Source organism: Zosterops lateralis (genome assembly GCF_965231275.1).
Source record: "Zosterops lateralis genome assembly, chromosome: 2".
NCBI classification, from domain to species: Eukaryota; Metazoa; Chordata; class Aves; order Passeriformes; family Zosteropidae; genus Zosterops; species Zosterops lateralis.
The window spans coordinates 95,911,723-95,939,617 of record NC_139763.1 but is presented as its reverse complement, the minus strand read 5'-3'; the positions used below and the strand labels follow the sequence as shown (position 1 = coordinate 95,939,617).

At 43.5% G+C, this 27,895-nt stretch overlaps 2 protein-coding genes across 4 annotated transcripts in view; both read right to left on the bottom strand.

Annotated features, from left to right (window-relative positions):
* Window positions 1-17,316, bottom strand: part of TTF2 (transcription termination factor 2) — an 18,807-nt gene extending 1,491 nt beyond the window's left edge. The window contains exons 1-22 of the mRNA XM_083855700.1: window positions 17,159-17,316; window positions 16,961-17,072; window positions 16,687-16,773; window positions 15,516-15,582; window positions 14,086-15,042; window positions 13,156-13,282; window positions 12,071-12,253; window positions 11,694-11,851; window positions 10,776-10,857; window positions 10,372-10,485; window positions 9,606-9,756; window positions 8,851-8,956; window positions 7,632-7,822; window positions 6,614-6,767; window positions 5,758-5,849; window positions 4,957-5,039; window positions 4,343-4,482; window positions 3,412-3,582; window positions 2,742-2,800; window positions 1,725-1,878; window positions 1,534-1,616; window positions 473-547 (exon numbers count right to left, since the gene is read on the bottom strand). Of these exons, the coding sequence (XP_083711826.1) occupies window positions 473-547; window positions 1,534-1,616; window positions 1,725-1,878; window positions 2,742-2,800; window positions 3,412-3,582; window positions 4,343-4,482; window positions 4,957-5,039; window positions 5,758-5,849; window positions 6,614-6,767; window positions 7,632-7,822; window positions 8,851-8,956; window positions 9,606-9,756; window positions 10,372-10,485; window positions 10,776-10,857; window positions 11,694-11,851; window positions 12,071-12,253; window positions 13,156-13,282; window positions 14,086-15,042; window positions 15,516-15,582; window positions 16,687-16,773; window positions 16,961-17,072; window positions 17,159-17,186 (3,374 nt within the window). The 5' untranslated portion in view covers window positions 17,187-17,316. The remainder of the gene's footprint in view (window positions 1-472; window positions 548-1,533; window positions 1,617-1,724; window positions 1,879-2,741; window positions 2,801-3,411; window positions 3,583-4,342; window positions 4,483-4,956; window positions 5,040-5,757; window positions 5,850-6,613; window positions 6,768-7,631; window positions 7,823-8,850; window positions 8,957-9,605; window positions 9,757-10,371; window positions 10,486-10,775; window positions 10,858-11,693; window positions 11,852-12,070; window positions 12,254-13,155; window positions 13,283-14,085; window positions 15,043-15,515; window positions 15,583-16,686; window positions 16,774-16,960; window positions 17,073-17,158) is intronic.
* GPR161 (G protein-coupled receptor 161) lies at window positions 17,316-27,895 on the bottom strand. 3 transcript variants are annotated; one of them, XM_083855702.1, is made up of 8 exons: window positions 27,794-27,895; window positions 27,141-27,230; window positions 26,192-26,281; window positions 25,687-26,098; window positions 24,453-25,177; window positions 22,836-22,940; window positions 21,477-21,596; window positions 17,316-20,220 (listed from the first exon to the last, which is right to left on the bottom strand). In XM_083855702.1, exons 4-8 carry the CDS (start codon window positions 26,052-26,054, stop codon window positions 19,973-19,975), a joined length of 1,566 nt encoding a protein of 521 aa, XP_083711828.1. In that variant the 5' UTR covers window positions 26,055-26,098; window positions 26,192-26,281; window positions 27,141-27,230; window positions 27,794-27,895; the 3' UTR covers window positions 17,316-19,972. The 3 variants fall into 3 exon arrangements, with proteins under 3 accessions (XP_083711828.1, XP_083711829.1, XP_083711827.1); XM_083855703.1 differs by having other exon boundaries at window positions 25,687-26,071; XM_083855701.1 differs by having other exon boundaries at window positions 25,687-26,281.

The window sequence follows — 27,895 nt, the reverse complement described above, 5'->3', positions numbered from 1 at the left end:
CCAAAATAACATTGTATATTCTAATTTTTGTGATGTGCTTTTATAATAAATAAGTTAATCTTTCATGTACTTAATTATAGATGCCTTTTCTAAGTCAATTTTGCCACTTATTAGAAGTGCTTTATGTGTTTTTATGAGTGATACTAGAAAGGTTCAGGCTTAGGGATCACAGTGAAAAAATCCCCACTTAATTAAGAGAAATGGCTTGGTGCTCAAACTGTTCTCAGGAGTGAACAGGACATTCCCAATAATCCACAGGCTGAAAAATAAGCCATCCCTGCTGTCATGACAGCAACATGTGTGCAAGTGGCACACAGAACACATGAAAACATTTTTATCTGTGTCCAAACCTCAGTGCCACTCTCAGACCTTGTGTCTAGCTTTAAGTAGAGAAGCCAAGGTCTTGTCTCACTGACTAAAGACAGACAGTACATAAGCAGCAGCTCCTCATTCTGCTGAGTGAAATGCTGACCTGTGGATCACAACATCCTTCTGCTGCCCCACACGGTAAATGCGGTCACAGGCCTGGTCCTCCAGAGCAGGATTCCTACAAGGTAATAAATAAAAAAAAAAAAAGCCTCATTTTCCTGCCTCCAGGAAATCCTGATTTCTTCCTCTGTAGACTAAAACTGCTCCCAGGCTACCTTAGGTTTACCATCTTGATGAGCAGCCTTCACCCTGACTGTATTTCCCTTTGCCCAGGGTTCCACACAAAGCTCACTAACTGTATGACTGAGACCACTGGTCCATGCAGCCCCAAGCCTGGCCAATGCTTGCTATTTAGAAAAAGCTGAGTAGGTGGTGAGGAAAGAGTGAAGCAAAAAGGCAAACCCCAGTGAAAGAGGCCATCCCTCAGGAATATTTACATAAGAGATGTGTCCATCTGACAAAATGACAGGGAATTGTAAAAATTGGTATAAATTCCATACTGTAGAAGCATCTCCTTAATGCTTCTGCTCAGCATCTGGGTTTGTATGAGGCACATTAGTTTGCTTTGTGAGTTCTCATGAGTAATTTAGTTTTAAAAAACCTGTGATTCTCACTTTGATGAGACAACACAAATACCAGCAGCTTGCACACACTCTTTTCCTATGTAAAACCCAAAGGTACTCTAGCTGTGCCCAGTTACTGTGCTCAACACCGTTGATTTGTTTCAAGCCAAATTGCCTGTAGGCATTACTGCACCATTTCCACTACTGCAAGAAATTAAGCCAGGGACTGCTGAGTTCCCGGTAGCCTTTTGTGATACAGAGCTGCATGCCTGCTTCTTTGGAATGCTGTTACATTCCTCTGTTTTTTTCTTGCCCCTACAGAACTGTATTTTCAGGGCAGTGAGCACTAGATTGACAAATCAGTATCTTGGATGAAGGCCATACTGAAAACACCTTTCCACAATTAACCACTAACCCCTACTATAAGCTAAACACCTCCCTCCAAACCCAGCTGCATCAGACATCACAATACATGCAGTGAGAAAGCAAGCAGCATGCCCTACATATCCTCTCCAAGATGGAATTTGTTATTTCCCTTTACCAGTGCATGTCAAGGAGAAAGAGATGGTTTCCTCCAATCAAGTTCAGGCCAACGCCTCCAGCCAGCAACGAGATCAACATAACCTTCAAAGGCCAAAAGAACATTAAGGAACCTGTTTACAGTCACAGAGTCAGACATCACAGCTGCTCAGAGCAGTGCTAGGAACTGTCTTCCCTGCCCTGAATGCATACCTGGGGCCCTTTGGGATTGTTATTGAACTCTTCCACCACATCCATCCTCTGTTTGGGGTTGACAGAGCCATCCACTGTGGCGTACTTCAGCCCCAGGCGCTGCAGGTGCACAGCCACAACTTTGAGCATGCTGGTCCACTGAGAGACGACCACGCTGCAGAGAGAATAGGGGGTTCACAGCCAGCTCTCTCTCTGCTGGAACAGTTTGGTCACTGCAGTGTCTCACCCAAGGGGCTGCAACAATTGAGGCACTTTTCCCACTGCAAACTGGAGCCCAGCCCCTTGCCAATTCAGAAACAGAGGTGTAGTGATAGAACTTGCTGTGAAGGCTAATACCCAATAAACATCACATAAATTAAGTCTATAATTTTTACCTCTACTTTTGCATTTTACATTTCCACCTCCCAACCACAAACCTGAGTTACAGCACAGCTTTTTCTGGAAAACACAGTAGCAACACGAAATTTAGATTCCCTATAGCCTCTCACTCCCCAGTTTCTTGGGCTAAACAGTTTGTGAGGCAGTAATTGGTTTGATAGTTTCTTGAAAGGGAACAAAAGCAATGTTGGTGCTCCCATTCTTATGATGGGAATCCTTTTTGGAAAAGACTGGAAAAAAAGCTTTCTCTAAGTCCTCTGATCAATGCACTCCTTTATCTCTTACAGGTTCAGTTTTAATCTCTGCTTCAGTCCTCCACTTTTTTTGGGTTGTGGGATAGGCAAATACTTGTCACCACAACCAAATTATTCCCAATCCTATTTCTGGAGAACAGTCTTCCTGAGCCTCAAGGCCTGAGATTGCTCACACATTCCCTTATGTTCACACTTACCTGTATCTTAAACTCCCCTCTTTTGTCTTAGACTTTTTTTTCTTCAACACTTGTGTTCAACTGTTGCCGTACTGTCACCATTTTACCATACCATGAGTTTTGTATTCAGTTATTTTAAGCTATTTCTGCTGTTGTCAAGAAACAGCATGCTTCTCTCAATGACTAAAGAAAAGGACATGCTTGCTAACCTTTTCTGAGGCTCTGAGTGACTCTGAATAGTTTTCAATTCAGCCAAGAGTTGAGATATCTGCAGGAAAAAGAAAATCCAGAACATTAGTCTGCTTGCTCTCATAATCCAGCTCATGGTTGATTATTTTTTATTAAAAGTAGAAAGTGATCAGAATAGCTTTTCAACTGGAACTTCTTCTGTACTTAGAATTTGAAGAGATTTTAATAGTCATTGGGTAAGAACACTCCCACCACAGAAAACACGGCTAGGAAATCAAATCATACAAGCCTGTCTTACAGAGTCCAACTTTCCTGTGAGGAGTTATTGCAACCTCTCCTCTTGTTGCCATCCCTTTCTTCTAGCTCATCACAAGCACCATGGTCTCACATGCAAGCTCTTCTGAGCTTCTGGGAATCCACAGCTTAAGATTTCCACTTACAGTTTTTCAGCAGTCACATTCTCACAGCTTTACCAGAAGTATCCCTTAACATGTGAGAAGTTGGAGCCTTCCCAGAAGGGGTTCAGCAGGCTATCATCTCTCATCTAACCTACTCATCTGATTTCCTAAGTTTCCAATTGGAAACTTAGCTTGATCTGCAATTACCACAGTGTGACAAGTCCTGAGCCATTTAAGAGGCAAAGTGCTGAAATCCAAGCTTCTCAAGGTAGGAATGCCACAACCAGAATACCTTGGTGCTTTCCCTGGTGATGTCAAAGATATCTGTTTGAAAAGCTGTGCCATTGAGGTAGACTGTTGATTTGGAATCAGGAGTTTGGAGCTCAGACAGTGTCAAAGCACCAAGCTGTTCCTCAATGGAGAGTGCAATGCCTTCGCTGTTCAAGTTAACTTGATCCAGAGCCTGTGGGAAGAAAGCAAAACAATAATCACAGTCAAGCCTGAGATCAAATTCAGTACTGATCCAGCCAGCACAGTATCTGCTGAGGACACTGGGTTTGAAGGATGCTATGCAATATGAAGACAGAACAATTAAGAAACACTACTGGATCAAACAGTCCCCTTGGACCTTTACTGTGCCCCAAAAGGGGCAGTGTATGGAAAGCATGTGAGCTTAGCCCTTTCCTGTGCTCCAGTCTCCTCAGACCAACCCCCCACAGCATTTAACAACTGCAGGATTACAGCTGTTAGAATATAAATTCCTGCCTGTTCCCCTAATAGCTGAACTTTCTCTACAGCTACCATATACATCTATAGTTCAGAGCCAAGAACTCCTGACAGATTAGTCTGCTTCATGCAAGGCAGCCTCAAAGCACCGACAGAGCTCTCCAACACACAAGCCCTTGAAACAGGCTACACTTGTGCACTTTTCAAGGCCAGGTTAAGATTAAGACTTCTTTGCCATTAACATTCTAGTTCCCTTTTTATCTGAATAGAGGTATTTCCAAAGATACAGCTGCCCATATAAGTCATGCTGGGGAATTCTTCAGTTAAGCCCATCTAAAACATCTTGGGCTTTAAAACACAGTCCAAAAACTGACTCTGTTTGTACTCTCATAGCTAAGAGAAACAAAGGTGTTACCAAGTCTGTAAACTTGCATAAACACTTAAAAAAAAAAAACAAAAAAACCACAAAAGCCCCCACACCACTACAATGCAATTACCACTTTCAGTAAGGAGAGATGGCAGCAGCACTGACGGAGCCTCAAGAGCATGGACAAGACATGGGCAGTGCTTGAGACCTGGGAGGCACTTTGTGAGCCTGCTAGCAATTCCTTTTGACTGACTCCAAACTCTTGTGCAACTGTCAAGGAAGGAAGACAAAAACATCAAGAGCTCTTGGAGGCATTTCCAAGCACTGCCCACCCACCCCCAGGAAGAGGTTCATGAAGAGGAGTCAAGAATGAACAGGCAAGCAAATACCTGATTTAACACAGGAACTCATCAGCCCACTTTAATTAAAAAAAGAAGAAAGGTAAAAACAAAAGGTAACAACAAGTCAGAGTATGATATACCATACACTAATGCTGACATATGTTACCTGAGAAACTATACCTTTATTTCAAAGGAAATTTAAGAACCAGAAGGGTTAAGAGATTTTCCCAGAGCCACAACAATGAGAACACACTTTTAAAATACTAAGGTGTAAGTCTTTGTAACATGAGGGGAGCATTTTCCAAAGAATTTCTAAATCCTGACCCCAGGTCTCTTCCCCCTTCTGAACTGTGCACTTGAGAGCCATTTCTGCAAGTGTTCTCAGGGCAGGGTATGCTCACACCTTTCTCAAAAGGGTTATCACCAGCATACTCTCTGCCTTCATTTTTCTGCTCTTGTCTCTTTAGGTAGGATTGTAGTGTTGACCTGTAAAAACAAGACAAACACACGGGGATTCAGAGCAAGAAAAAAGGCAAGAGGGACCTGAGCTAGCAAGCTGATAATGCATTAAGGTAAGGAAGGTTTCATTAATCATTCAGTTATGAAACGATCACCAAAAAAAAACCCCACCCAATTTTGTTTAATTTGAGTATGATCAAAACCAAAGATGCGTTTTGGGAATCACAAGAGAAAGCAAATCTGCTTTTTGAGTATGAGAACACCTTTAAATGTGTATTTAAAAGGAAGGAAAATTCTTTACAGTGAGACTGTTGAAAGAGCCTAGGAGAACACAAAAGTGTTGCTGCCTTGCATTACAGCTGTCTGGGGAAACCAGCATAATTCCTAATAGTACCAGAATCACAGAGCAAAGATGGTAATTCTCTCCTTTACAGGTGCTCACACATCATCATTTAAGAACTACTTGTTGCAATTCCAAGTGTTTAGAGTCTTGAAATTGGTGAGATTAAGTGTAAGGCTAGAATTCAAAGCTCATATGAGGCATGAATATTTGGGAGAAATTAATCAGTTTTGCCTACTATCCAAACAAGCAATGTATTTTCAAACACTCTAGACAGATAAATCAGAAGGGGAAAAATTAAAAGTTTGTCCAAAAGCTCTCCTCATCTGAGAGAATTTCTCTTCTCATTTCTATATCAAGAAGAAACAAACCCACAAAATACCCTGTCTCTACCCACATTCATACCTGGATCTTGCAAAGAGCACATTGTACACAGATTGCTCCTCTGCTGTAAGTTTTAACTGATGCAACTGTGTGCTACGCTGGGGCAGAGGTACCTGAAGGGAAAATTCACAGAATCAGATGTATGTAGTGCAAAAGTCTTAGAGAGCATCACAAACACCAGCAATCCATGACTTAACACAGTACTCTAAGTCTCAAAATATAGCTGTTTGTTCACTGAAGCCATATGTATTAACACAGTTATGACACAACACAGACACTCCCAGAACTCCAAAGAGCCTGGTTAACACTCACCATAAAATCTTTATTCCAGCTCATCCAATAACATGAGGCATGACCTACTATGTATGAACTGCTCGACAACTACCACAGAGGGATTGATTTTTATGTTGTTAAAGTACTTATTTCCCTATTCAAAATCTGACAGTACACCAAAACTATACCTTTTAAAGGCTTAAGACACACCCATGACCTAATACTCCATTCAACAGACTGTTTGTAAAAAGCAATGCAGAAAGCCAATGCTCCAGCACATACCAGGTCCACCTGACATGTGGTGGCTTGGGTTCCCAGAGATCCTAGACTATCCAGTGATGTAGACCAACTTTCCACTAAGTGGCCATCTACGTGCAATTACTTGGCATATTTTTGTCAGCATGTGATTTATAACTGAAAGGTTTCATTATTCTCTTTAGTTCTTCTTTCTGGGTAAGCAACCAAAGCATCCCACGAGCATTTGCTTCTCTGGCTCAAGAGACTGCAGCAGATAGGAAGCCCCACCCACTGACAAATTTTTGCATGTCTGCTGCAAGGACAACAGTGGAATGATGGTGTAAGTTTTGTAGAGTGAAGTTCTTACCAGGGGCTTGCCAGCCGAATCCCGCTGGTCCTTAGTTCTCTGCAGTAAGAGGCTCCTGGTTAAGAGGCTCAGCCTCTCCTGTCCCTTCCTTGTGTTGTTATCTACCTGATACTTCCACACTTTGTATTCATCAAAAGGAGAGCAACGTAGAAACCTGTGGCAGGAAGGAAAGAGACTTCATACCAAGGGAAGAAGAGTTCTTCACTTACTCTAGAGTGACCAGAACCAAAATCCTTGCTATTCCTTGCTACCGAAACAAACAATTTCCAAATCCAAATGCCATAACTGCATGACCAAGGAGCAGTAAAGCATTTCCAGCGTAAATGGTGGTGATAACTTGCTTGCTTAGATGTCCTATCATCACTAATACTGTAAGCACCTGTTTCTGGTTCTGTACCCATCACTTCCTCTTAGCCCAATGTTTCAAACATCACCAGCAAACAAAGGACATCAAGATGCAGAGGCACTTGCCAAAAAGCACATTCATCTGTTATTTCAAAATAGCAAACTTCTTACCTGACAATTAATTTAAATTATCCAAAATTAATTTCAAATGCAAGTTCTCTCTGGTTCTCAAACAACACTTGTAACCTTCCCTCCCTCAGCAATGAGGAGCATCTGTTTATTGTTTAGAGAATCCAAAGTTTTCACTTCAATGCCCTTGCACCACAACACTCCAAGAAGGTTCTCCCAGGCTGCCTTGGTAACAACAGGGATTAACTCATAAAACCTCTGTCCATTAATATTGGTTTTGTGCATACTCATCCTGAAAACAAAAGTAATTTCCCCTTTGTTGTCCATGGAGGCAGAAAAGCGACATGCAACAGCAGACACATGGTCAGCCTTGTGCAATGCCTCAACCACATACCAATCCAGTGCTAAGTATTAATATAACTAATCCTTTTACTCCACATAACTTAGAGACATCTCAAACTTAGGAACTCAACTTCAGCACTTCCTCAGAGAAGAATTACTGAGGCTGGATCCCTGTCCATGTGGTTGTGTGCAGCCAGCTCACCTCAGGAGAGAGTACATGTCCAGCAGGTTGTTCTGTATCGGTGTCCCAGTGACAGCCCACCTGGCACTGGCTCTCAGTTTGCACACAGCTATAGAGGTTTGAACACGTGGGTTTTTAATATTGTGAGCTTCATCCAATATAATTCGAGCCCAAGCTACCCTGAGCAGAGGGGAGCAGGGAGATGATCCACTCTGAAAGAAAAAGCAGACAATAAATTGAAACAAAACCTAGGTTCTCCAAGGAGCCACAAGCAAACACATTTTTCCAGCAAGAAGTCTTTTCTTGATGTTAGTCAGCAGCAGTTTGTGCTCTTACTGTCATGTAAGAAATGGTCTCCAAAAATCATCTCTTTAAAGCTTCCATGTTTAAAGTTTATAAGCCAAAAACTAACTTATTTGCCTGATCTTAATAACCATTTCTGGTATTTTGCTCATTTTCTTGCTTTTAACATTTAATCATACAATGTTCTTGCTTCAAGGTGTTCCATATCAGTAAAGTTTTGCTATGCTGAGATGAAGGACCACATACAATTACTCTGATCTCTCAAATTTTTATAGATGCCATCTAGAAGTTTCAGGAAATTCCAAGTCCTGTTTTCTTCAAGAGCTACATCTACAGCTGAGCACAGAGGTAGGAGACAGCAAGGGACTTGCTCTACACTGTGTAGTCACTTCGGTCAGCACTTAGCAATCACATCATTATTTTCATAGCCCAGCCAGCACACTGCTGTTTCTTCAAGGCAGCATGGAAGCTGCCTCAGACTCACTTCAGACTGACCCAGAGCCTGAGCACAACAGGTTTCTGGTAGTTTGGAGTGACATTAGTGCTTCAAGTGACAAAGAACTCAAACAGGAGATTCTACTGCTCCTTTACCTCAAAAGGAGAATAAAATCCACCAGTGCATTCTTAAAATGACTTCTTATGATATTTCAATTGTATTCAATGCAGCATATTCTATAATTCTACAGAACAGATATATTGTGTTATATATCATATATATATATATGTATGATAGAGATAGATATATATGTTCTTGCTGCATTCACAACACTTTCTCTCATCACTTTGTTTTTACAAAAGTAATCAACAGGGGCTTATGAAAAAAAAAAAAATCTGCTCACTGTAGCACCTGTAAGGTGCTACTTTGAAACAACAATGGTTTGCAACACCTCAGAACAAAACCTTAAAGCAATTCCCTATTGACATTATGGTTTCTCACCCCCACATCATGGTCCTGAGCAGGGACTTCCCCCTCCTCTTTGCTTGTGGGAATCTCATTGGAGAGAATGCTGTACGTTGTGACAACAACATCATATCCAGAAAGCCTGAATGAAGGGAAAGTAGTAATAAGCAAGAACAAATAAGGAATTCATTTTGCAAGAGAGACTAAATAGATGCTGAAAACGCATTTAAGAACAACACCGTGCTACAGGAGCTGAAATGCTGAGTTTTACTGAAAACTGATCTTCATTGCAGCCAAACAGAAAAGACACATCAAGCTCAAGATGACATTGACCAGAATGCATATGACATGGCATGAGCCCTGCTTAGAGCCTGGCACCCAGGAATACTGCTCAGCATGGCCTGAAGAGGTCTAGAAAACACACTGATCTATACATACAGCTGATAAAAAAATACAACTACAAAGCACAAGCATGGAAGAAACTGCCACTGACAATCTTTGCAAGCAAGAGATATTTTACAGAATACACACTTTTTTGGTGTTTTTTTTTTTTTTGCTATCAGAAGCAGCAACAGCCTCCACCAGAACCAATGAGCATGGGCACAGGCCATGAATGTTTTACTAAATACACACTGTCAGCACACATCAGCCTGACTTTCTGGACCTTCCACATTTCAATACTTCACGTTCTCCCATCATTCTACATCCACTGAATTTCAACTTTGATAAACACAATCCCTTGCTACATAGTGTTTTGCTTTTCTTGGTCATATTTATGGTTTAGCACTTACACCTCTGCATGCTTATCTCGGTTTGGCCCATGGTACAAATAGACCCTCAGTTTGCCAAAGGCCACGCGTCTCTCAATCTCTTTCTTCCAGTGATGGATCAAGGATGCAGGACAAATGACTAAAGTGCCATGGGAAGGGACAACAGTGAAGTCTAAAAAAAAAATTGCAGACAGGTTTCAACGTCTTCACATTAGACTAGAACAAAGACAGAAGTTTTGGAAATTCGCAGTTGAGAAAGGTCCAAACAGTTCCATGAGGATACAGATAGTACAGACTGTGGACACAGAAACAAAACTCTTTAAAAAAACCCACAAACATCCCCAGTGTCTGTGAACAAGATAAAAGTAATCTTTGGGGGAGAGTTGGAAAGAAAAAAGATCAGTTACAGAGAGGAGAGTAGTAACTATTTGAAGTCCCTATGAAAACTATGCATATGTTTAAAAAAACACTATGAAACCTTTTGCAAACCCAGCATATGCTGGCTTTAACTATTTAAGGAAAACAGTTAAAAAAAAATCCCCAGACAATATAAAGTAATGAGTTGGAAAATCCTACATATCCAAGGGCAGACGAAAATGACTCTGATCAAAAGAAGGACCATGCAAGGCAGTACAGTACAGTTTAGCCAAGTGAAAGCTTCCTGCAGAAGGACAGTGGGCACAGACACAGTGTGTGGTTCTACGACCTCTGAACCTATAATGCTTTAGGCATTTCAGATGGCACTTCATCACAAAGTATGTGCTGTAGGATGGAATCAACTCCATACCATTTTTGGATAGCCATACTTCTAACGTCTCCTTTCCCTTCTCTGTCCTCAGCTGCTTCTGGGCCAGAATGAGAGCAATCATCGTTAGAGTCTTCCCCAAGCCCATGTCATCCGCTGCAAAAAATCACATTCAAGTTACCACCTGCAGAAATGATCCTCCCTTGAGGGAAATACTACAACAGAAAGTGTCCTGGGGAACTCAGAAAATCAAAAATACACAGGTGAAAATTTCAGGGCATGATTTAGTAATTGGTTAATACTTGTACTTTGTAATAGGGCAAGAAAACAAGCCCTTTTGACATGCCTACAAAATAACCAGTTATTGGCATCTAAGTAAATTACATGCAAAACTCTGCTGCCACAGATCAGCCCCACAAAATCCACTTTGCCATTCTGTTGCTCACCCAGAATTCCTCCACATGGTCTCTGACTCTCTCTCCAGAGGAGCCACGCGAGCGCCCGCTTCTGGTGCTGCAGCAGTGAGACCTGAGGGGTGAGTGACACAGAGGATTTGAAGGAAACACCTGGCAAAATGTAGACATTTCTGCTTCCTGTACCTATTATCCTGTTCAATTGTGTTACTACGGTCCTACTAAAAGGAGTTTACCTGCCTGTTTGATTTCCACACAGGCTGGGGTACCCAAGGTAAGCAATTTCTGAAGCCAAGAGGTCAGCAGTACCATAGATGAGGCTTCCTAATGTTTCCTGCACTAACCAGCCTAGTGCCTCAGAGAGCAGATAAGGAGGGCTTGTTCAGCTGGAAAATCCACCCCAGACTGCCTTGCTTACAACAGCTACCACTGTCAAGGAAAGGGACTGAGAACACTTCCCCTTTTCTCACTGAGACCAAGACCCCTACAGACTCTTGAAACAGGAAGAGGGACTATGTACTAGCATCACAGGACATTCAGTGGTCTTCCCCACTACTGAAAAGGTCCCAAGACAATGTGACAACACATATGCATCTACACACTATCCTGTAGAGGCATGTGCCTTTGTTCCAATACCTTGCATATAACCTCAAACAGATCAGAACTGACTACTCTGGAGTCCCTCACATTGCATGAGCTCAATCACCTGCAACACTTTTTTGAAAGATTATTTCTTATAGCTCACCAAGAAGAATGAACAATGAGGTTCTCTGCCTGTTCCTCACACCTCTGTTCTGCCAGTCATGTACAAACATGGATGGAATGTAATTAGAGTATCTCCTTCCAGCAGGATGCAAAATATATCAGTGGGAAGGAAGGAATGCTCTAGGGCACTACTCAGAGGTTCTGATTCATTCATCAGCATGACAACTTCTATCCTTGCCAACCCACCTTCAGTCCAGAGGGATCTTCAGCTGCTGTTTCCTCTGTTGGACAGGATTCTAGAGATTTGTGAAGATGATTAATAGCCTCAAATATGGCACTGTGTACAGCCCTGATTCGATCTTCTGTCATTCTTCCCCCATACAGATTCTGCGCACCAACACCCACTGCAAAGATACAGTACCAGAGATGTGTTTACAGAGCTGACTTTTCCAGACAGATCTTTCACCTCAGAAATTGACTTCAGTGGCTACAGATGCCTGAGGGACAGTATGGAGTAACAAAACAGGCTTAGTACTGTCACATGTACCCAACAAGTTGCAGGATTATTTCAGAAATAGCACTTAACGGTGTTCTCTGTTATGGCAAAATCTTTCTATACTTACTTCCAAAACCTTGGCTACTGGGACCCCAAGTAGCAGCAGCTGAGGGGTGACTGTGTGAGCCTGCAGAAGCCTTTGCTCTAGGATCTTGGAGCACGAGTGGTGCTATCAGCTTTGTACCACCTGGCCTGCCAACTGGCTTAGACAAAGATTCTTCACGGCAGCTGCTGCTTGTGCTTTCCTGCCCTTAAGGAGAAAGGAATCACAGGCTGAAAAGGTTGCACAGTGTACCTCAGAGCCTTGCTCTACAGGCCAGAGAAGAGCCTCCATTTTGCCCAATAGTCTGCTTGCAAAATACTATGAAGTGGTGACACCATTTTAATAGCAGATTGCCACATCACCTGAGCCACTGCAGCTACCAGCAGTGCTCTTGGCCTGCAGCTGTGACAGGCAATGAGTCCAGCTCCAGCCTCAGAATGTGGTTTACAGCAACACAGTGAACTCTGCAGCTGTGATCAGAGTAGTGCAGACAAGGTCAGTTTTGCACCCTGTTCCCAGATGATTTATTAATTTTGAAGACATCTCTCTTGTCAATATTTTGAACACAAAAACTATCAAAACATCCAAGAACAAATGGGCCAAGAGCTCATGAGCTTTCCTCTCTCATGAATGGCACACTGGAAGCTGCTCATTTTGAATCTGGTAACTGAAATATTCAGTGACAACAAGATGGATGAACAGCACAGTTCCATAACGCAACAGAGGAATTTAACACTTCACTGGCATGTTCTCATAGAGATACCTGTTTCAATGATTTAGCCAAATCTGGAAACCTACATCCTAATGGTGGGAGGAAACTCCCTTGGGAAGCCACCACATTACAGAGGAAACATTTGTGTTGTTCCATTCATCTGGTCCAGACACATATTTTACAATTAACACTTTTCCTCTTCAGTAAATCTCAACAGACAAATGCTTTATAGACCACAGGCCTCATATAAGTTTATGCTCTATTTCCCTATTCCATATTAACAACTGACAATTAATATTTCCATATTGACAACTATTCTAAGACAAACTGTTTTGTACATTCTGGAACCAAAAACAAAACAAACAAACAAACAAACAAACAAAAAAAACAGCCCTACCTTTTTCACTAGTATCTGCTGTTGAAATGTTAAGGGCACTGAGTGCAGCTTCCAAATCCTGCACTTGCTTTAATAACCGTTCCCCTTTATCTGGCAGCAAATGAACATTCACTGTAGCCAATGTACTCTGCAAAAAACAAAGAAAGCAAAATTTGAGTGTGGTTACCAAGCTCTCTGCCAACACAGAACTATCAGGTCAGAAGTCTAAAAAGAGCTAATCTTATCCCATTTTAATTTGTATTTTGATTCTGTTCTGTAATCTCCAAAAGCTTTCAGGTGCCATTCAGTGCAGTTAAACAATCTTTTAGCAGAAAATAAACTAATCATTAGTGTTCTTTAGAAAATATGGAAGGACACAGGGATCCTCCTTTTTAGGAAACAGGCAATCAGGTGAGTCAGAAAATCTTAACATCTCTCAAAACATCCTCAACACTTAACCCACTTGCACCTTTCTTTCTGTGCTTGCACCAACAGCAGTTCTGACTTTATTTCAAGGTTCTGTGCTGAACTCTAGACAAACGGGAGGTTCACAATAAAAACTGTAAAATAGTGATTGGTAATTACTGGAGGGGAAAATAAAAAGCAAACAGACAGGTAGTTTATTTCACCCTAGTGTGAGTTTTCAGAGCTAGATGACTCCTACTGCACAGGGCCAAGAGAGGCTTCAGAAACAGCTGTGTGATTGATTCACAAAGGTTAAACTAGCTGTGCACTACTCCATTTTATGCAAATTACTTTCAGGGTAAAAGACAAGACACAACCTCAGGTGGGTCAAAACTGAGCATCTCCAAAGGCAGAATATTGTATTACCTTAGAGGTAATTGGTTTGTATCTGATTAATACAACCAGTCTGTACTATGTATATGGGTAAGGGAAGTCCCTTTGAAAGCAGAACAATAAACCCCCCAAATAATAGGTGCAATAAATGACCTTTTTCTGTTTCAGCTGGACTACAAGATGGTTATGAAGCACTTTAGGATCCTGGGGTCCTTCCACGTGATGTGATGCCGCTTCTCCTGGCAAAGATGTCCCCTGCACACTGTTTCCTGATTTTCCTGAAGGAATCTCAACAGGTTTCTCAGGTTTACTTTTACCTGATGAGGAACAAACAAACTGTACTTCATCACTGTCACTGCCAGAGGAGTCACCAGGAGGCTGTGGCAGCCCTGGCCCGAGGCAGCCCGAGGCTGGCTTGGGCAGCTCTGCCTCTGCCCCTGCCCTCAGGGCAGCACTCTGCAATGCCGACTGTGCTCCTGCTGGGAGAGGGGCATCTTCCTGAGACACCGCTTTCACTTCACCATTCTTCTGACCAGCGCAATCTTTCTCTCTGGTTTCTTTATCCCTACAGCTTTTGAAGCTTTTTTCTCCAAGCTGTTCCTCGCCTGGAGTCGTGGTACTTGTACTCTGCTTTCCAAGACTTAGTGTTAAGAGTTTTGATCTTGTGTCTGGCTCCTTGTCCACACAGTCAGAAGGCTTCTTGCCACTGCCACTGTATTTCTCTTCCTCTGAAAGTGTACTTTTCCCTTTCCTGGTCTCAGAAAGGCAAAGTTTAGATTCAGACATTGTAGTCTCCTGAAGTTCTGGGTCACTTTTACTTCCTGTGGATGGCTTCTTTTTATTTTTAAGCTCTTCTATAGGTACTGTCTCTGTGGAGGAATCAGAGGTTGATTTCTTTTCTTTATGCAACACCAGCACACTCTCATTCTCTGCTTTAACTCCTTTTGCTTTACTTTCCTCTCCATTTCTTTGCTTCATTTGTTTCCAGGATGATGGTGCACAATTCTTGTCTAGCACTTTGAATGGATTTCTTTGGCTAGTAGGATTGAAGAAAGGCACTGTTCTGGGCTGAGATTCCAAGGGTTTTGACACTTGGGTAGCTTTTGGATCCTGCAATATGTACATGGGAATAAGTGCTACTGTACAAATTATTAAAGCCTGTTCACAGCACACACAACCTGATCACCTCAAGCAAGATTTCATTCTCTACCAAGATCATCTTTCCTGTCATTTTAACAGAATCAGGATAAATATTTAATAAGAAATCCAAAATAAAACAGCTGTTTTTCTACTTTCTTTGCCATTCCCACTGTTTTTTGGGATTAAGTCCCACTAGCACGATCTCTAGAAAAGAGGACAGACAGGAATCAAATCCAAGTTTAGTCTAAGACTGAAGAATAGTGAGTACCTCACACAGCTTAGGAGAAAGACAAGTCTCAACTGGAGGAACAGCATGCCTGATACACTTCTCAGCTGGAAAATATAAAATCTCCCACCAAGTAGTTTCAAAGGTGATTATGGTAAATGGAGTGAGAAGTCATGCTGGAATCAGGCAATGCTATAATACAAACAAACACTCATACCTGCCATGGGACACTTCCACACCATTTCTTCCCTTTCAGCTTACTCTTAACGCACCGGTAAAACAACCTATCAAGGATTAAAACAAGATTTCAATCCCCAGAGCCAGTAAAGAAGCTCTAAACATTCTTTTAAAAGTACTTTGCACCAAAAACCATCACAGACAAGTTCTATTAACCTGTACTTTACATTCAGACCTTTGCACAACAAAAGGCCATGAACACTGGCAATAGAGCTTTTTACATAGTAGTGTTCTTTGAAAAAAGATTCCTAGGGTTTGTTGTTTTTTTTAATTTTAGCAACAGAAGAGTAACTGCTCAGGCAAAAATACTGTCTATGTTTAGAGCCTTAGAAGCATCTTATGATTTCAAGGTGCAAGGAGACAGCTCTTCTTTTACTTACACTGCACAGGCCATCTCATCTTTATAGCAACTCAGGGACAGAAATACTTTGGATGTGATTTCTTTTTTAAAATTAGCAGCCAACCAGGACTGCTGCAAATACTTCATCAGAATTAACACTGGTGAATTTGATGCTGAGTTTGGATGAACCCAACTACAGAGTCATGTTGAATTCTGTTACAAACAAACCTTATCTGATGACCCAGGTTTACACTATTGGAGGTAACTGCTAATAAAAGTGGCAAACACTTGGAAACAGGGTAATTGAAGGCCTCAGGGCTCAATGACCCTCTTCAGTTTTAGAGGGAAACTGCAAGTCAGTCACGATCAAACAATTCCCAATGCTTCAACATGTGCAATAAACCCCTGTTTCCACTTTGAATGACTGGTAGTTCAACTCTCTCACTTGTTCATAAATAATAAAGAGAGCTAAGATCCTCCTGATCGTAAGAATAAGGATCTTTATTTTTAAGAGGCAGCATCCTGCAAAGTCTTCAAAGACGCCATAAAAATGAGATACTCTGCTAAGAGCCCTCCTTTTGCCACAGAACACAGATACTGCTAAGGTGGATGTTAAATCCTCGTTACAGAAAAACTCCTCAATCACAGGATTCAAGTTTTCTGACGTGTAACTGTACAAACTAAACGACCATTAGTCAGAATCAGTTTGAGAAGATTATTTTAAGCGCTGAATATAGGATAAAGAAGGAACACAGGCTTTACTCGTTTGAAGGCAGTCATCCGGTTTTTTTTAAAAATTTGAGGAACTTACTGGTATCCATCTTTGTCGGGCTGCTGAAGCAGGACTTGCAGCTCCACCACGCAATCCTCATGGATCAGGCAGTGAGAGGCAGGAACCCTGAAAACAGAAAAGGAGAAGCGGAAGAATACAGACAAGACGAAATTGCCACCGCAAAACAATCACTTGCGACAAAACAAAGGCTACGTAAGAAAACAAGCTTGCGGCTGCTGACACAGCAGGGAATTTCCCTCAGGAAAGCCAAGTGTGTCCCTGTCCCCTCCCGCCGCCCCTGCCCTGCACCTACAGCGCCGGGAGGACGAAGCCGCAGGCAGCGGGGCCCTGCGCCCCGCACACGTAGAAGCTCTTCCCTTTGTTGGGGCCATCGCGGACGCCCGTTTTGAGGAAGCAGAGGGAGCCTGCGGAGCGGAGCAGAGCGGAACCGGTCAGGCCGAGCCCCCACAATCCCGCCCGCCCCTCATGGCGACCCCAGGCCGGCGCTCACCGTGCTCGGTGCACCTCACAGCCTCCATGGCCCGGCCACGGCCCCGCCCGCCTTTTGAACCGGCCAATCCCGCCGCGCCCGCGCCCCCACCAATCAGCGCGGGGCGGGGGCGGGGCAGCCAATCGGGGCACAGCCCCCGCGCCCCTGTGGGCGGGAACAGAGTACCAAGGGGGCGTGGCCATACAATGAGGGGCGTGGTTAGGGGGCGTGGTCAGGAGGGTGTGGCCAGGCGGGCGTGGCTCATCCTGCCAGCTGGACACGCGTTTAAAAGTAAAATACTTAAAGGTGAATGTAAGTTGAAATAATAGTACAAACTAACACCACAGACCGTCAGGAACTGGAAATAGGTTGTTTTTTTTTTTTCTCTTCTGTATTAAAGATGGGAAATACAGTTTTACAAAACGTGTGCATTTCTCGATTACTGCTCTTGTTAATGGCGACTCGAGTGAGAGAACGACTCCGGTAATAACAGAGTTACAGAAGGGTTATAACGTGTATACAAAAATATGAACAACATTTACACTAAATAACAGATTAGTGACATTAACACTGGCAGCCGAATTCAGCCACGGTGTAAACTCTTGCAACCCTCCTGACTTGCTTGAAGGCTGCATTTGTCTCAGTACCTGTGTGAAAAATGTGCTTTTTACACAACACTATCGACTTTGTGCTTTCACACGTGCCTTGGGAACTTTTTCTCCTAAACACAGAGCGCTTTGGGCCAGCACCTACTCCACAAAACATTCATATCTGTGTGTGCCCTTCTGACATTCAGCAACGACTCTGCTCAGCTTCTTTCAAGCAGGAGTATGGAATAAAAGGGATGCAGACAAAATACTTCCAGGCAAGTGTATAGCCTAAGGACTGTTGAGTACTACAAGGTTAACAGTAACAATAATGACCTCGCTGCAGGGCGTTTCCTGGAAAATACTGGGATTTTTTGGTTCTTTTTTCCTTAATGAGTGCCCACAGGTGCAATTTCTCTAACACATGAGAAGTAAAAAATGCAGGAGTTAGAACCTCACTGTCATTAATTGATTTATTCCTGCATTATGCTAAGAGCCATCTTACAGGAGCTTGAGTGTTCTTGCTCTAACAGCCTGTTCTTAAATCAGCAAACCATGTACTGAATTTTAAACATGCAGTTATATTTTTCATGGGAACGCAATGGGATTCAGGCTAGTTCAGAAAGTCAAGTTACTTTGTCCAGAGATGGACATAAGCTTGTGCTGAAATATATCTCTGAGTCAGGAACACAGACAAATAGGATGTCTAAATACAGTACTGGACCGAGGCTCTGCCTCTCAACACTTTGTTTCTGTGCCTCTGAAAAAGTCACACAGAGACTTAATGAGTGTACACCCTGGTCTTGCCCAGATGGAAACATCCTGCTCCTGATTTCCAAACAGTCTGCAGCTAAACCTCACACAAAGCACTTCTGGGGAAAGGCAGAGGCGCAGGGGAGCAGACACAGAGTAAACAAATGCAAATCCTTGGTCCTGCAGTCCATTTGCTACTGACACACACCCCACAGAATTATCCTTATGTCTCCCTGTCTTTGAAATACACGGTAAGGCAGGGTTTTAACACCCCCAAAGTAAGGGAGGGGGCTGCCCAGAAAGGCACAGAAAGGTTCCTCAAGCTGGATATACTCGAATGATCCACGTCATCCCTCTTTTCCTTATGAAACTTCCCACCTTTGCAGCTTGTTTCACTGCCAGCAGCTTGGCTGTGCCGAGTTCCCCTTCTTTGGCAAGCAGGGCTGATCAACCCTCTCACAAAGGCCTAACAAGGTAATGTCTGTACAGTGCTTAAGAACATGCAAAGTGCAATATAAGTGCCAAATGTTCTTACTTTTGAGATTAATGAATTAATACTCCAAGAAATAGAAGCACTGAGGTAACTACAGCTTAAATACTACATTCCCTCATGATTTTTTTAAAAAACCCCAGCTAACTCTCTTCTCTCTAGAAGATGAATCCTGAATATGAAGTGGTAATATCTTATTTATATTCTGTCAGGCTTAGCAGAGCCACAGAGTGCCCTTTTAGTAACAGCAAAACCAGGGACATGAGCTGAAGTTCTCAGAGAAGCTAAGAATCCCGCACTAATGATTTCTTCAAATCCCATCTCTATCCTGTTCCCAGCCTATGTTTACTCCCATTCATTACATCCAGAGGAGCTGGTGTCCCATGCCACTGAAGCAAAGCACAGTCCAATGTCAGATCTGGCATCCTGATGGCTGAATAGACTGAAATATCCCTCAGCAAAAGTAAGCAGGACCATAATCTGCAGGAGCTCTCTGAAAACTTCAGGTTTTGCCCTTAGTTAAGTCCATGTTCCTCAGCAGGGAGTCTGAGACAGAAAGGCTTTATGTACTATCCAATGCACAAGCTCCTGTCAGAGCACTCCAGCTATCAAGTATCAACTGATTTATCTTGGTGGTCAGAAGAGGATGGATGTAACAATGAATGAATTAAACCCTGCATTAAACCTTTTCTGTTTTGTTCCTGTATCAGCTTTGGCCAGTAATGGAGCCAAGATTCAACTGACTAATGATCTGGTCAATGAAACCAAGCCCTGCATTCCTATGCACTGTGTGAGAATGACGTGGCAGAAGAGTCAGTAGCACCTCAACCAGTAAAGAAACACTGCTGTAAAATGCTGATGCATTCTAAAGTACCAGAACCCAGCTGTTGCCAGGGGTTGAAAATACACTGGAAACACAAGGTGTCCTGGTCCTGGTGAAACACTACCAGCTGCAGTAGGCCCTGCTTAGTGGTTTCATTCTGTTTTCCTGCTCCAGTGCTCGTGTCAAACGTTCCCTTCATCGATGCTCTGCAGCTTCAGTCTTTGGCTGGCCTGGGGCCTGGCACCACGCCGGGAGCTCCCACTGCTTCCTGCCAGAGTCCACATGGGGAACAGGGCTCCTGGTAAAGCATCTTCCCCAAACAGGCTGAGCTTCACATCAGCTTCTATAGCTCGGGCCAGACTGGCTGCATAACTGTCCAGAGACTTATGGACTTCAGCTCTTACATGAAGAACAGAATTCTTTGCAGCTTCTGAAAAAAAAACAAAACACAGTTAACAGTTGGTAAGCATGGCTGTGTAAATGCTTGAAAACTAATATAGATCCTGTTGTAAAGGCATCATCATGCCCTCTGCAAAATATTCACCAACAATACTTGGGCTTCCTACACCATTCTATGAACACAAAGCTTGAGAGTGACCTGGGATAATCTGTGTTGGTGCAGCTGTTTTTGTAGCATCTGTACACCTCTCTATCCACCAGCATGTTGAGCAATATAAGAGTTCGTCCTAAATGTAACTTCTTCAGTGAGACTGCTGAAATAATTTAAAGCCTCAGGGATGCTGAAAACCCTGAGACTCACCAGGGAGAACTGCTAAACCTGTGGGACTTGAGCACTGAGACTTCCTTCTTTCACTCTCACAAGAAATTAGATGTCTGCTTCTATGTAATCACTCAGAAAGATAGTGGGAAATGTATGCTAATGTGTTTGTACAAGGAAATATTCATCTCATGCTGGGAAGAGGACAAAAGGGAATTTTGAAAAGATGTTTAAAAATCCATAGAAAGTGTTTTCTCATTATTTCAGGTTTTATTATTACTTGATTCTTAAAGGCATTCTGCTCATTTTCATCCTGCCCACAATCATGTATTGTTTAGAAAATTCAGTTGTTATTATCAAGTCTTCTATTGAAATTTTTGTAACTATCAGCATAAATTAACATTCTGACATTTTACAGATGATTGCAGCAACGTTTTGCTAGCCCAGAATTAACAAGCAAGTTGACTGAAAAAATTGCATGTGGTACATCTATTTTGACCCATACCTGCTGAGGAACACACCCAGTAGAGCAAAGTAGAACTTAAGTTTAAAAAAGTTAATGAAACAGAATAAAATTATATTCAGATCACTGAAGTCTGTAAATGAGAAACACAGGGATAATGCAATCAAAATATGAGGGCAGGAGAATATATTCCCCAAGAAACACAAAACAGACTGCAACAGCTACCAGGATAAGTGGAATTGCAGAGAGGACACTGCTGTGCAATTTAATTTATATATATATATGCAGGGAATCCCAGCTTCCAACTCTTGTCCTTGCCTGCTGCTACTTGAGATCTGGAAGAAAGACTTGGTTTTGCCTTCTGTTGTACCTGCATGAATGATCAGGTCTGTCAAGGCAAACAGTGGTCAGATACTTTTCAAGACAATTCTCAAGGTCATGGGAAGCTTCCTGGGCATTCAATATAGTTGACTCTGAGCATTTTCATACTTATCCTTACACTCACCTTTAATTTGTTCCACTTCATCTTCAAATGTCACTGAACTCCTCCTTCGAGGGGGATAGATGCAGTGTGGGGCATGAGGGCCATCTGAGCTATAATCTTCAAGCAGCATTGTTTCTGTTCCTGGAAAAGAGCAGGAGCCCTCAAGCCAAACAGTAACATGGCGGCAAAAAGTTTTCGGCCTATTTTTAGCAGTTCCTTTAAAAGATGTCTAAACCCAACTTTTGTGAGTAAATTTCAGCTCAAATTAAACACTGCACAGGAAAAGAATAAGGTCAGTTTTCATTGAAGGGATTGGGAAATCCTCTCATTAGAGACTGGGCATCACAGGCCCCAGGATCATGAACTACATGCAGCAAGCAACACAGAAGAGGGACTAAGGCTTCCTTCTGTTCCTTGGTAATTCAAAGCAAAGGCATGCAAAGTGAAACAGTATTCCACAGTGGATCATTGTATATCCATTCCCAGGTTATGGACTGTGCTCCTTCCTTAACCAGCAGTGGCACTTCTAACAGCGTTTTGGTATCGCTTTAGTTTTGTTCATTTGCCTAAACTGCTGTCACAAGATGGTAACACCACATCCTCTTAACTGAAGCAGGTTCACCAGGAGGCTGCTCTCCTTTATCACATACAGCTGCAGAATATCCACAACAGGCAGAAAACTACCAGCACAAAACAACCACCAAAAATAAATCCCAGCTCCACAGACTTCCTTTACAAAAGTAGGAAACAAATCCCTTATACCAAGCGACCTTTAAAACATCACCCTCTGGTGTCTCTAGAGCAGAAATACTCTCTAAAATAACTACTGCAGTTAAGAACTGGTAGCTGAGTTAACTGCCAGAAAAATCTAGCAACAGATCTGGATAGAAAATTACCATCAGAACTCTTTTTCCCTTTTCCAAACCATTTTCAATTGAGAGATCTTAAGCAGTAATGAAACCATAAGCTGAAACATCCTAAGTGTTTATGTTTACACTGCAGGATGAACAAGACAAGGCCTCTTATGAAATGGGAAACAGAGAAGCACATTCTTCACAGCACTTTGTTGCACTGTTCCTTGTGGATACAGAGAAAGTCTCCAAAGAACAATAGAAGCTGAAGGAGAAGGGCACAAAAGCAGTCAGTCTTGTTCCCAGGACACATTACCAAGGGAGTGTCACTGTTCTGTAAGCAGCATTTTGCAAGTAAATCTATCAAGAGCAAGAGAGGAAAAAAGCCACTCCAGCAGTTCTGTTGGAACAGATGCTTCATGTCACTAGTCCACCAGGAGACATCTGTGTGTGTAAACACTGGCTGTCCACGAGACTGCTGCCAAGTGCAAACTTCTGCCCAAGTTGGGAGCAAGAGATTTGCAGTTACCTGAATCCTGTGAGCAGCTGAAACCTGTGTCTCCTGTGCTGCTGCTGTTTCCCAGTGGCTTCCCACCTGCCATGAGGGCAGTAAGGTGAGGAGATAGTCCCAAATCTGCAAGAAAGTTTGGTTTTGTTACACAGTGAATGGTTAAGGAGTTTGCAATGGTAAAAACCTCTTCAAGTAACACTCACTCTACTGCCTTATTTATTGTTTGGCACATGAAAGTTACCTTGCTGAAGCAGAGAGCCCAGCTTCTGGACTTCCCATCTTAGAAATCCAGTCAGCAGCTCTCAGCTTTGGAAAGGCAAGTCTCCTTTCTCTCTGCACCATCTCCCTCCCACCCTTGTTGCAAGTGTGTGTGTTTTATCAGCCAGACAGGCTGAGCACCAAGCATATGCTCTCACGTGGATGGGAAGATTTGCCAGGCATCTTCTAGACAGAGAATAACCTGGTAGCCACCAGCAGTGACAGGCCAGTAGTGTGGGAAGAAGCTTATGAACAAGGTTGGGGCACAGTGATGCCCAATTTCTTTCAAAACTCCAAAACAAGAAGGGAGGAGATTGTGGGATTTTTACAAAGGTGCTGCTTTGGATCCCACCCTGAGATGCTGTTGTGAGTTTGCTGAGGGTCTTTTTCCCCTCCCTATCAGCCTCCAGCTAAGACATCTGATAAAAAGCTGACAGCTTCAAGTTTATCACTCGGAAAAAGAAAGAATTTTCCTGCCTTTTCCCACCCCACCTCAGTTTCCAATGTATTAATCCATAGCATTTCCTGGATACAGACTTGCCAAAGCTCCCGGAGCTTGTGATGTGGCCACAGCTCCATAACTCTTTCATTTACATGACAGTCTCTCCCAATGTTCCCAGGTTGCAGAAAAGATAACGGATGCCTTGCTGCTCTCATCTTCCTTCTGCATTTTAGATGATCCTTCCCAATTGAGTAATTTCAGTTCCTGCCTCTGCATGAAATATCCCTTGAAGATGTTCTCTTTATGGAAGCTTCTGAACATGACCATGGAAATTATTAAAAATCTGAATGTCATTGCATTGCTACTTTACAAAAAACCGAAAAACAAAGAACCAGACTGAGCAACTGGAGGTCTCAGTCTGCAACCTGGGGACACACCAAATAGTTCTATGGTTTTACAAAGTTTTACTTTGTTTATGAACGTTTCTTCCCAACCATTAAGCCTAAAAGCTGAACTTGCAGAAAGAGTTATGCCAGTGAAACCTTAGTGGATTTTAGACAGTTGTAGCATAAGGCCATTAATCAAAGAAAAAGTGCAGTAAAAAGTACTGCTGGTAGAGCTCAAATCTGGGCAACACAAAATGGAAGGCACACAAAAGGAAATGCTTGAGAAAGAAGAAAATAAATTATTTTTATTAACCTCATCACTATGTCTTCTCTGCCTGGGAAAGTTTTACTATAGTAGGACAAAGATGTTAACTATAAAAAAAGAGAAAAATTCTCCTTTCAAATGCCTATAACCTGACTGATAAAAGGCTGCTGAAAATTCCAGAAACATCCAACTCTTTAAGAGCCCTGAAACATGCCAAACACAGGCAGACAGGAAGCCTTGCTCTTGGTGGCATTAAGGAAGTGTCGTTTGCAGGCACATCTTACCTGTGATCCTGTTGGAGATGCTGAAGAGCCTCGATGTCCTGTGCCGCTGCACGAAGGACTTGCGGTAGTACCGATCCCCAAAGCACATTCCCAGGAGTTCCTTGCGCACCGTCTTGTTCCACAGCCCATAAATTAGTGGATGGCAAATGGCACTGGAGAAGGACAGCCACGTAGCCAATGTCTCCAAGGCAGGGGAAATACTGTTTTTACCCCAAAGTGCCTCTGATGTTATCACTACCATGTAAGGTCCCCACGTAATGACGAAAGCCCCGATGACAACCAAGATGGTTATGAAAGCTTTGCACTGGTTGGCCGAGTAAACAACCCCTTGGAAAGCGTTCCTTCGGCTGCCGGAGGAAGATGTGGAGGTGCTGGAGTTCTTCCTCCCGTTCCTCTGTGAGTCTTCCTCCACAATGACAACACTCCCACAGTGGATCTTGCGGGCCTTAATCCTGGCCACGCGGAATATGAACCCATAGCAGATCATCATGACCACGAAGGGCAGCAGCGCGCACCAGACCTGCCAGAAGGCCGTGTAGGCAGCCTCCTTGTGCCAGGCTGCCACACACATCCACTTGAACTGGTCAAACTCCAGAGAGGACCAGCCGAAAAGGGGAGGGAGGCAGCCAATGAGGGAATGCAGCCACACGTACACAAGAGCTACCACCGCTCTGTTGCCCGTAATCTTCATGGGATAAACCATCGGGTACAGCACAGCATAGTACCTGCGGGGCAAGAGAAGTAGTAGTCCACAGGAGCATAGAAGACATACAATAAAGAAAAGAACACCCTTTAATGATGCTAATATCTAGTTCTTTTTTCTTCAAACAGGCTCAGAAACCCTGTTTCTAGAAACGGTTACATGTAAAAGTAGGTATCACTGCAGTCAAGACTCAAACTTGGCTGAAGGCACACATGCAATCATTAAATCTGTTCCTATATGTGAGTGTATGCCTAAAGTATAATCTGGAATTTTAAGTCACTACTTCATGTTTATCAATAGTATGTTATTATACTATCAAGAGCTTTGAAATACTGTACATGTCTGCATTTTCCATTACTGATGACATCACTTTCTCTTGCTCCACATCAAAATTTCATGAGGGGCTGAAATAAAAATGATGTACACCATGTTACCCTCTGCAGCACGTCTGAACTCTACGAACAGGCAGTGAGTTACTCTATGAGAGGAGCAGACAATTTTGTCACAATTCCTTACCAAAGAGCAGCTTACCTGTCTATAGCTATGAGTCCCAGGGTGAGCATGCTGGCCGAGCTGATCAGCATGTAGAGCAGGGCTGAGAAATTGCACCAAACAACCCCGAAGATCCATTCTCTCCTGATGGAGCTGGTGACAACAAAAGGCAGCACCAGCACGGAGAGTAGAAAGTTGGAGAGGGTCAGGCTGAACACAAACTTGTTGCTCAAGGTGAGAAGGTACGACTTGCGATACAGAGTGACAACAATCACCAGGTTGCCCAAACAGATGAAGATGGCAATGACAATTATAGCAATGGACTCGGTGACTCTGACTGCCCCATCTTCCTCCGTGGTCAAGTTCCTCAGGCCTTTCCCATTGCTCAGGGAGGAATTGCTGCTCATGGTCAGAGCGTGCAGACCTGAAGCAGCCAAGACATGCTGAGCAGCTAGAAGCAGAACAACGCTCAGAAACATTCAGGTAACAGCTCTTCACACTCTTTCTAATGACTGGAGGCCCTTTTGCCTTTGTTAAAATTTACCTGTAGTATGCAGGAAACTGCATATTTTAGATGGGCAAGTGAAGGGGCAGTAAACTGCCTGTGGGCACACCGAAGAGGACAACACCAAACCTAGAACAGGGGAGACAAGAAGAGGTGAAGGGGGGAAATAAGAAAGAAAATAGGCACATTTAACTTAAAAATTTTCTACAGATCTTATTTGTTTCTAAGTCCTACTTACCAGCCCCTTCATTTGGGCTGTGAAGAAACAAGAATGTCGCTATCAGTCTTTTTTTCTCTTACTTTAAAGAAAGTATTTTTTTAAAAAAATTCTGCCTGTCCCAATAGTTACCTTGTATTCTGCCTATACAGCATTTGCTGGTGGTCTGTGGATGCCTGGATAGTCATACCCTGCTGACTCTTCCTTAACAGTTGCTAAGTAACATTCAAAGACTCAGGGACCACTGCATGTCCTCTCCCAACATCATTTCTGCATGTTCATAATCATGGAGTACTTAGCTACAGTGCTGATTGCATTTTATTGCTAACACCAAAGGACTTGAGGAATTTGGTTTCTGTACATGAGGTTTGAAAGACATTTCCTTGCATTAAGATGAGGTCCATGCCGCAGAAACCCTTGAGAACCTTTAATCCTTGACTTCTCAGTGTTAGCATCCGTCCCATTTATTCACAGCCTCATTTTGTGAAGCCTTGTTATTTCTTCCATTCCTTAGCTATTCTTCTTTTCCCTGCTGCCCCCAAAAGGCATTCACTACCTACTTCATTCAGTCCTTCACCCATCTGTGGGACAGCATAATGAACAAAAAAAACCAACAACAACAAAATGCAAATATGCAGACTAAAAAACGTAAGAGTCCACCAACGAATATAAAGTTGATTTTAGCATTTCTGGGAAGGGACTCAGGAAAGTTATCTCAGCTAATTGTGCAGCTGTGCCAGACCTGGGTCGCAGACAGCCGGGAGTACTCACAGGAATGCTTCCATCTGCGTGGCTGCTGTGGCACTAGGCAGAACCGTCAGCCTGGAAAGACGCCTTTCTTCCATTTTTATCCGCACTTTCCTAAGAACATAATTAAAGACATTACTGGGCCGTGCTTTGTCAAAACGTAACTTCGCTCTTCCCCAGCCTCCGACTGAGGATGTGTGCAAAAAACACTTCCCCTGAAGTTTCTTTCTCTCTCAGCAGGCCGGCACCAGCTCTGCGAGCCTTTCCAACACTTTTTGTCCGGAGCGGGTTTGGGAAGGCGGCAGCGATGCTCGGGGCACCTGGAGCTCCTGTCCCCTCCCGGCCCTGAGGGGAAAGCGGCCCCTGGCAGGGGTGGCCCTCCCGGGACAGGGCTGCTCGGGGCGGGGACAGCATCCCTTCCCAGCCCAACCCATCCCGTCCCTTCCCAGCCCGTCCCGTGCCTTCCCAGCCCGTCCCGGCCGCGGGCAGCCTCTCCGCACACACAAAGCGGGCGGGACCGAGTTGGAAATCCCGTGGGGGAAAAGGGGGGTTTCGCCATTTTGCCCCCGCGCTCCCTCCGGCAGCGAACAAAGGGCTCCATGCAACAGCGTCCTCCGCCCCGGGCATCCCTCGCCTTCCCCCCACCCTCCTCTGCCCCTGCCCGGCCCCGCACTCACCGCCCGCCGCCGCCGGAGCGGGATGTTCCTCTTGGGGCGCCCGGGACCCCCCCGAGCCGCCGCGGGCCGAGGCTCCCCCGCCATGGGCACGGCCCCGGCCTG